The sequence below is a fragment of the Sipha flava genome, unplaced genomic scaffold (assembly GCF_003268045.1).
Source record: "Sipha flava isolate LNK unplaced genomic scaffold, YSA_version1 67_pilon_pilon, whole genome shotgun sequence".
In the NCBI taxonomy this organism is placed as follows: Eukaryota; Metazoa; Arthropoda; class Insecta; order Hemiptera; family Aphididae; genus Sipha; species Sipha flava.
This window is the reverse complement of record NW_020273607.1, coordinates 959,308-968,295: the sequence shown is the minus strand read 5'-3', so window position 1 is coordinate 968,295 and position 8,988 is coordinate 959,308. Positions and strand designations below refer to the sequence as shown.

At 26.6% G+C, this 8,988-nt stretch overlaps 3 protein-coding genes across 5 annotated transcripts; 2 read left to right on the top strand and 1 right to left on the bottom strand.

Moving 5' to 3' along the window:
• Window positions 1–12: 12 nt before the first annotated feature.
• Window positions 13–1,605, top strand: LOC112691831 (ZZ-type zinc finger-containing protein 3). Of its 3 annotated transcripts, none has more exons than XM_025566239.1 (2): window positions 13–317; window positions 404–1,605. In XM_025566239.1, exon 2 carries the CDS (start codon window positions 412–414, stop codon window positions 1,570–1,572), a length of 1,161 nt encoding a protein of 386 aa, XP_025422024.1. In that variant the 5' UTR covers window positions 13–317; window positions 404–411; the 3' UTR covers window positions 1,573–1,605. The 3 variants fall into 3 exon arrangements, with proteins under 3 accessions (XP_025422024.1, XP_025422022.1, XP_025422023.1); XM_025566237.1 differs by having other exon boundaries at window positions 400–1,605; XM_025566238.1 differs by having other exon boundaries at window positions 388–1,605.
• A 2,254-nt stretch (window positions 1,606–3,859) lies between these two features.
• On the top strand, window positions 3,860–7,020 carry LOC112691853 (splicing factor ESS-2 homolog). The gene is made up of 6 exons (XM_025566272.1): window positions 3,860–4,027; window positions 4,487–4,646; window positions 5,598–5,717; window positions 5,836–5,936; window positions 5,995–6,623; window positions 6,688–7,020. The coding sequence occupies exons 1-6, from the start codon at window positions 3,977–3,979 to the stop codon at window positions 6,992–6,994; spliced, it is 1,368 nt and encodes a 455-aa protein (XP_025422057.1). The 5' UTR covers window positions 3,860–3,976; the 3' UTR covers window positions 6,995–7,020.
• On the bottom strand, window positions 7,020–7,851 carry LOC112691854 (D-dopachrome decarboxylase-A-like). The gene is made up of 3 exons (XM_025566273.1): window positions 7,621–7,851; window positions 7,184–7,365; window positions 7,020–7,122 (listed from the first exon to the last, which is right to left on the bottom strand). Exons 1-3 carry the CDS (start codon window positions 7,726–7,728, stop codon window positions 7,023–7,025), a joined length of 390 nt encoding a protein of 129 aa, XP_025422058.1. The 5' UTR covers window positions 7,729–7,851; the 3' UTR covers window positions 7,020–7,022.
• Window positions 7,852–8,988: the final 1,137 nt, after the last annotated feature.

The window sequence follows — 8,988 nt, the reverse complement described above, 5'->3', positions numbered from 1 at the left end:
AATAACCTGATCTGTGATAATGCAACCGAGAGTATTTAGTACTTACTATAGAGTGACTACTTAGTGCTTATTAATTCGATAATGCTTATTTAGTATTCTTGCCTCTGGTGCTTTTGGATATTTCGATTCGTCGACTGCTTATTGTTTACGGTTTTGAATGTTTACATTTCCTCGAACGGAACCACAACTTTCCAATTCTAAATGAAAAAAGTTCAAAAATTACATCCATTCATAGAAGAAATTCTATAATAACACATTCAATGTAAACCAACAACTACAAATGTTAGGACATTGAAATATTTATTATTGACAGCTCGGTAAATAATTTTTTCGTAAGATTTAATGTATCTATCTTTTTCTTTGATTTTGGTAAAAACATTAACATAGACTGTTTTTCAGTTAGTACACACAATGGAAGAAAACATCAACTTGTCCAGTGTTTCCGAATCAAAAGAATTGGAAGCAACTGAATTTTATTTTGAAACAGATTTTTATTTATTAAAAAATAATATGGACTATAAAAACCTATTAAAATCATTAGCTATTCTTGAAATGCAAAGGTGTACAACAATTCAGAACATTGAAAAACTTGCAGTATTAAAAGATTATTTTTCCAAAAATCCATCCTTAGCATTAAAAAAAATTTTAAAACATGATGACATTGGTACATTGAAAACAGTTAACGTTCAAAAGATACCAGATATTGACTGGTCAATTTATAAAACCAACAATGAAACAGAAACTGAGCAATCAAAACAGGTATGCGATATTAATTTAAGACATAAAAATGTTTCTGAAAAACAAGAAGTACAAACAGTTAATTCAAATGAAGTAGAAAAACCAGAAACATTTAAAAAACCTTGGAGTGTTGAAGAACAACTGCGTCTTGAAGAATTATTAGTAGAATATCCACCAGAAAGAAATGAAAGCAATAGATACAGAAAAATAGCTGAAGCCTTGGGCACAAGAAATTTGCGACAAGTTTGTAGTAGGGTTCAGAAGTATAATATGAAAATGAAAAAAGTAGGCTCAATAAAATCAATTAATGCTAGTTCAAAAAATTTGAATAAAAAAACTGTATTTCTAAGTCATAAGAATACTGGTGCATTATTGAAGCCAACTACATTTATACCATCTACTACATTAATAAAAGATGTGGATGTTTATAATGCTAATCGAAACAATTTCAACTGTCACAAAAATATTGAAATGAGTACTAAGAGCAAATTATTTATTTTAGAGGAAGTTTTAAAAGACAAACTCTCTGAAAAAAATCATAATATTGTTCATCAAAATTTTAAATGTTGTGTATGTCGGTCATCTCCTATTATTGGAACTAGATGGAATTGTAATGACTGCCCAGCTATCGGTAAAAGTTCTGATTTTTGTTGTGATTGTATTGTCGACATGGTGAAAAATGTTCTTGTAGAAGCTCCTCATCCATTAGATCACTTGGTTACTCCTATTCGAAGTGTTCAAGTAAATGATGACATTAAGAGTCTTGTTGATCCTAACTATGTACCATTAGTATTTAAAACTCAAAATTATTTAGACCCCAATTTTATGGTTTAAAATGTATATGAATTATATAAATTTTTTTTTTATTTTGTTAATTACCAGTAATACTAAATAATACCATGTCATCATTATTTTTATGCAAATAAATTGTGTCATTAACTTTTGTCATATTACATAAATAATATTTTAAATTTTATTTGTATTTTTATGATTATGAATAAAAATTTTAATATATGGTTTATAATATATGTTAAGGTGTACAACCTCTTAACGGTGAGTGTTGACAACCACCGTTGATTGTCAAACTTTACCAAATACTTTCGTGAATGGTGTCTATTTTTACAAACAGATCCGTGGAAAGAAATCAAGGGCCCCAGAAATAAATTAATTCAGGCTCTTCTCACACAAGGTATTAAACTTGCTACTGACATCCAATGTCTTTTAAAATGTGTATACCAAAGAGATAATGTAATCGCAGTCATGGTTATTCTCAAACTAATTGAAAATAATTATTTAAATCCTATGGGTCTTACTTGAAAATGTTATTTGTCTACGTTTTAGATCCATGTTGTAGTGTTTGCTTTATTGTATACTTGTTTTAACAAAACAGCATACATTATAATTATTTGGGTAGGTTATTAGCACGATTCATGTTGGTGATCCATAAATAGCTCAACACCATGACCGAGACGTGAACTTGGTCAGGTCCTAGACCTTTTTTAAAGCCCGGGTCTCTGGGCTACAGCCTCTGATGCCCTTCCTCTCTTCGAACCTGTTTACAAATACTTAACATTGTGAACAGTGGCATACGCAGAATTTTACAATGGGGGAAAGCTTGAAAATAAATAATTACTCAGTTGTAACAGGCACATTTGGTTAAAAAATAAAATAGTAGCTTTTTTATCTCTTATTTAAATTAAGCTTTAAATGTACGAAAAATAAAAATAATGAGCAATAAAATACATTTTTATTTAATCCAGTCTGATAATTGTAGTCGCTTAGTTGATGTTTTTGAAAATTGTTGTATTTGAAGGGGAAGCGATAGGAGAATTCGCCCCCCCCCCATGGCTCGTATTTTTTTTGAATATAATACATTGATTTATTTAAAAAATGTAATATATAAATAATTTAGAATATAAATAATTAGTCTATCATTATAATATGTTATCATTATAACAAGAACATATGGTGTAGGTAATGAACTGTGAATTATTTTTAATTTTGTATTGAAGAAAAATTAGTTTCACCCCCCTCCCCCATGGCCTCAACTCAAATACGCCCTTGGATTTTCTTTTTTATCGATATTTACTAAAGCTAATCTATTAAGACGTTCCTCCGTCATGGTTGATCCTTAGAATATTGGCTAGATTAACAATGTTTGGATTGTTGCTAACAATTGTTCGGTTGTAATCATAGATTATAAATACCCATCTATGAACAGTGGTTTTAATCACAGACTAAGATATATATAACCCTTAGTTCGTGGTTTCATTAAATGAGTAAATACACGCTTTGCAGTGGCGTATACAGAAAATATTTTCGGGAGGAGCTACTATGGGCAGAGTTAAATTACTGCTGCTATCTAAGAATTACTAACAAGACACAGTAGGTACTTTTAGTAGACACAGTATCTACATTTCATTTACAGAATGTCCCAAAACATTTTGACGTTGGACGCAATTCTAAATAAGCATAAAGCACCATTAAAATATAACATACGTTTAAAATAATTTTTAAGTTTTTTAAAACATTTAGGGGGGCTGTAGCCCACTAGGCCCTCCTATATACGCCACTGATTGAGTGACTACATATTCAATAATTCCTGGTTCATTTATGAAATCACATCTAATACGAACCAAGTGTATGTGAATTTATATTTGTTTTCGGCGGCTACCGTAAATGAATTGAATACGTACCGAACCGAATCAAACTGTATAAGTGTGAAACCGGCCTCAATCTTAATATTATCGAAAATATCTTATAATATATATCGTGCTTTAAGTGTGGTTAACATTTACCAAATTCTAGTTGTAAATTTCTACAATCCCGGTGCATGACCACATACAGGCTATTTTGACAACATTCACTACGATTTTTGATGTATTTCAACATACACTGATGACTGTTTATTGTACATATCTGTGACTAAACATTTAAATTTCAACATAATATCCGCCTTTAGTTTTAAATTCAAACATCGTATTTCGGTTTCAAACGACTTTTTTGTTTTTATTAATGGTGTCACTGCCAATACAGAGACGTCATAAGTGTTCAAAATTTACAGCTGGTCGATATTACTTTCTCTATAATCTCAAACAATATTCCTTATCAAATAGTTATTTACTTTTGGTTTCTTGAATCTTGTATACTATCTGTATTGTATGATGTATTAATATAGATTATTCAGTGTTGAAAAAAATTTGTTCAGAATCTAGTTCATATTTTCAATTATTTTGCAATGGCTTCAGAAAAACAACAAACTGTTTTGCCCGAAGAAGAATATTTAGAGGTAATTACAATGAAATACAATTTTCTATGTTTAAGAATTTTCTGTTATACGTTAAAGGTATATAAGTAAAATATCTACTTTTAATTCAATATATTGCTAAAAAATGTATACAGTAAAATGTATATATTTAAAATGTATAGCGTAGAGTATATTAATAGCAATACATTCAGATTATACTGCTGATGTTTATATGTATGAAAGCCTAATATAATATATGTATTTATATATATATATATATATATATATAGACTTTGTTAGAACAACCTAAGAAAATATTAACATTTTATTAAATTTATCTATCAAATAGTTTTCTTAGTAAAATATATTCAATTTAATTGTAATTGTGCTCTTAAGTTTTTTATTTTCATAACCTTGTAGAATATGTATTAATTTATATTTCTTGAAAAAATAATTACTTCTAATTAATATGAATATATTTTTTTTATTTGTTTCTTTCAGAATATAGGTAAAATAATTGAAAGAGATTTTTTTCCCGACCTAGAAAAATGGAAAGCACAAAAAGATTACTTAGATGCAGTTCAGCAAAACGATACAAAAAAATTAAGAGAGATATTTGAAAAGTATAGTTTGAGTAAACGAATGCTTACTGAACGACCTGGTAATTTATGAATTTGATTCTGTTATTTTATACATTTTATTTATTAAGTCAATATAAAAAATAAGGAAGCTTCTAGTTTGACTAAGTTATATGGATGGGTGAATGGTATTGCTGTATTGATTTTTTAAACTTGAAACCAATATATCAGTGCTCTTGAAAATTAATTCTGAGTGAAAAAAAGTTGGGTTGATCATTTTATATTTTTCATCATGGTTGATCTTATAAAATAACTAAATTTCTTAAAAAAGTATATTATATTTGAAAAAAAAAAAGTATCTAAAATTTGGGTTAGCTGAAAATGTCAAGTGCTTTTAACTTTATTAAAATAATTAGAAAAAATATATAATACCTTTAATAGTTATCCGATTTTGCCAGTATTTGATTTTGTTGCTTATAAATAATTTTTTAACTTTACTATTTTGAATTAAATTAACAAAATTATATTATTGACATTTTAATTTCCAAAAGAAAGCTTAAAAAAGAAATTGTAATTTTCTATAAATATCTTAAAAAATCTTTTGAAAATCATACCATATAGTATGAGATATAAGTGTTCAGTAAACATTTTATGTTCTTATGATTATTATTTATTTTTTCTTTTAAAACTTTTTTCCTTGAGTTCTGATGAAAACAAAAATTAGAAGTTTTTGAAAACTAGTATGTCATATTCATTCATTATAGTAATCATCATCAGAAATCATCATGGAAATTGTGTACAGAGATAAAAAAAAAATCATAGTAAAACCAAACTTTCTGAGTTTTATTCAGAATTAAAACATTAAATATTGTTTTTTTTAATTGTTTAGTATACCTTTTATTTATGTCATTTAAATATTTGATGTATATTATTCATCTTATACGGTTACTTGAAAATTCCAAGTTTGATAATATTGGTAACAAATAATATAAAATGAATAATAATTTTTTAATCAAGACATGTTTTATCAACAGATGCTAGCCCAGATACATTTGAAACACCACAACCAATTAAAGGACCATTGAGTAGTAGAACTGTTGATCCATCAGATTTAGAAAGTGGGAAACATGATGATTCTAATTCTAAAAATACTGGTTAGTAGATATAATACAATTATAATAATCAGTAACTTTAAATAATAAGTATATTTAGAATGTGGAAAAATATGTACTGTTAATTTGTCTATAATTATTATTTTTAATGATATTTTAGATAATATTGGGTTAGACACATTTTTAAGCAATACTACAAGTGAAGATAATCATAGTTTTAATGAAATCATTAAAGAAGCAGAAATTCAGTTCCAAAAAAAGGTTGGTTAATAAATGCTTGTAATGAAAACAAATTTAAATATTATATTTAATTTTTTAGAATTCATGGTTATTTGATGGTGAAGTAAAAGCTTTAGAAATGGTTGATAAACTTGAAGTACCTTCAATTGAAAATCAAGCTGCTAATACTGATCGACCATTTCATTTAGATTCATGGACATTTAAAAATAAAAATTATATAATGTATGTTCCTGATGGAGTTAAGTTGACTAACAAAGAACTTATAAATATGGCGTCTAAACGACAAAAAATTGATCACTCTAACACTAGACTTCGATTAAACCCATTTGATGAACAACACAATAAACAACAATTATGTAGTTTAGCACACATGCAAACTAAACAGTTAGATGGCAAAATTGGAGTTGATGGCAAAGAATTAACATCTTCTACTCCTAAAATAAATGGATATGGTTTTGTTAAGACTCCATCCCCTGCACCTGGTGTTAATCAAAGTCCTTTGATGACTTGGGGAGAAATTGAAGGTACACCATTTCGTTTAGATGGTAGTGAAACTCCATTAACTCCTCACAATTCTGGTCCGATTTTCAAAATACCTGAACAGCCCAAACGTGAAAGATTAGCTCATGCACTTGCAGAAAAAGCTAGCGAAGGTCATAGGAACAAAAAAATTAAAGCCTTAGAGACAGCCAGAAAACAACTATCAACGTAAGTGTTTCTTTTTGATTAATTTATGATCCAATATTTAATTGAATTAATTTTTATATTTTAGACCTTCCCCATCTCATTTGATAAATAGTCCATTGGATCGATTAAATTCTATGTCACCAGCTGCTCAAAAATTAGTATGTAATCGTTTGAGTAGTGATAGAAGCAGAGATGCTGCTTTAAGAGCATCCTATAGTCCATCACCCCGTACAACTCCATCTAGATCACCTTCCATTTCAGGATTAAAAGGTGATATTAAAAGATCTACACCAACCCATCAGAAAAAATCGTATGAAGTACCTAAAAATCTTACTGATAACTTGTTAAATATTAATGTTACAAAACGCTCTAGAGCTATAGACTTTTTTTAAATAATTTTAATAAAATATTTATGTATTATTATTGTAAAATAGAATTTTTATTTTGTAAAAAGTTTGATACAGTGGTATTAAATATTGTAACATTTTCTGCATCTTGTTCAACAAATGATATTGATATGCTGAAATAAAATAAATTTGTTTAATATTATTTTTATAATTAACAACTTAACTGTTTTATACTTATTATTTGGTATTTTTAAATTATCACTGATGTGTTTTACAAGTATTTCAGCATGTCCAATGTTTTGTTTGGGACTTATTATTCCAGAACTATCAATTATTTTTAGTGTTCCTAGAATACATGGACTGACTAAACCATACCAATACATATCTTGCTCCATATTCATATGAACAACACAAAACTATGAATAAAAACTATTTTTGGATTAAAATTATATTTTAAATATCTAATATATTTTTTTAATGATATATTTTATTACTCAACTATCACTATTTACTAATGTCAAATATTTATTGACAAAATGTGCCTTGTATAAATTATACAACTACTAAATTTTAATTTTTAATATGTAATTAATTTTTAATATTTGTTAAAGTAACTACAATATAGTTATTATACATAAAATTACATCATAAGTTGAATTTGAATAGCTTACATTAATTGGTGACTTAAATATATCTGCCATAAGTTCACAAGTCTTAACTCTAAAATCTTTTGGAACATTAGATTTTGATAAATTAGAATCGATTTGTAAGATTGGCATTTTGATATCGTATAAATGAAATTTTTATGTGTATAATTTATAAAAATAATTGACAATTTTAGAACTGTTAGTTTAAATAAAATTACAAAGAACTTATTCTGCTTAAAAGCTCTTTTATTGAAAAAAAAAACTGATTCTGCTTGTACAATATTTTAACATAATTATAGTTACACAACAAATGTCAATGCAAAAACTAAAATTAACCTCAGCGACTTAAATAGAGATAAGATAATCATAATTTTTTCATTTATATCTTGCAATTATGGATATTGATTGAAACCATTTATAGTTTTTTATTCAAAAGTATAATTATTGAATACACTATAAGTATATGACATATGTATAAATATTAAATATTGTAGATAATGTACTTAGTTATGAAGAAAACAAAATGCATTTTAGCTCTATAAATTATATTTTTTTTTTTAATATAGCTGTGCCCAAATATTTAATTTTATTAATACCATTTTATTATTACTCATCTATGAACTAAAAAATAAAAATCAAAAATTTCCTTGACATTTCTTCTACACTAATGACACCTGTCTAAAATGACAAAAGACATATTTTAACACATGTCTGTGTTTTGAAAGTTACACTTTTGTTCAGTGCCGAATTAACACATTTGACGCATGGGTCAGATTTTAAAATTCCACCCTTCAACTCCTTCCACAAGCCAAAATATGTATATGTACGTATAGTACATGTATAATATACATTGTATATATACAAAAAGTAACTACATAGTTAAGATTGTTTAATTAATTTATATTTATAAACATATTGTAACACCAGTAGTTTTTAAATTTATAGACCTTAGTAGGTATTAAATATAAACATTTTAATACAAATGTATTCAATATAGGGACGCCCACAGAAATGTAGCTCAGGAGGGGCAAAAAAATTGTAAGTACCTAAATACTTATAGGAAGATTTACTGCTACATATTTCATCTACTCATATTTTGTATTACTATCATTAATAATTTTTTAAAAATCAGAACTCATTTAAGTTTATATAAAATTACATTATTAGTTATTAGTTTTAATATTTATAAGAAAAAATATAATAAAGTTTAAACAAATAACAACTTTATTTGATTGAATTCGCATCATATTTTATTATTTTATTCAAAAAGTAATGACAATCTCCTTTTGTTTGAATCAAATAAATTAATTGAATCATCATTTGTTGATTAAAAAAATGTTAGATACTTATTAGATACAAGGATTGTAGAATAGTCACTGAATACCCAAGATC

Bases quoted from the DNA above. Each gene is read 5' to 3' on its own strand.
- LOC112691831 (XM_025566239.1), top strand. From the start codon at position 412: ATGGAAGAAAACATCAACTTGTCCAGTGTTTCCGAATCAAAAGAATTG.
- LOC112691853 (XM_025566272.1), top strand. From the start codon at position 3,977: ATGGCTTCAGAAAAACAACAAACTGTTTTGCCCGAAGAAGAATATTTA. The intron at 5,718-5,835 runs GTTAGTAGATAT...ATGATATTTTAG, and splicing joins TTCTAATTCTAAAAATACTG to ATAATATTGGGTTAGACACA. The intron at 5,937-5,994 runs GTTGGTTAATAA...TTAATTTTTTAG, and splicing joins AAATTCAGTTCCAAAAAAAG to AATTCATGGTTATTTGATGG.
- LOC112691854 (XM_025566273.1), bottom strand. From the start codon at position 7,728: ATGCCAATCTTACAAATCGATTCTAATTTATCAAAATCTAATGTTCCA. The intron at 7,366-7,620 runs GTAAGCTATTCA...TTTTATTCATAG, and splicing joins TATTTAAGTCACCAATTAAT to TTTTGTGTTGTTCATATGAA. The intron at 7,123-7,183 runs GTATAAAACAGT...ATTTTATTTCAG, and splicing joins TTAAAAATACCAAATAATAA to CATATCAATATCATTTGTTG.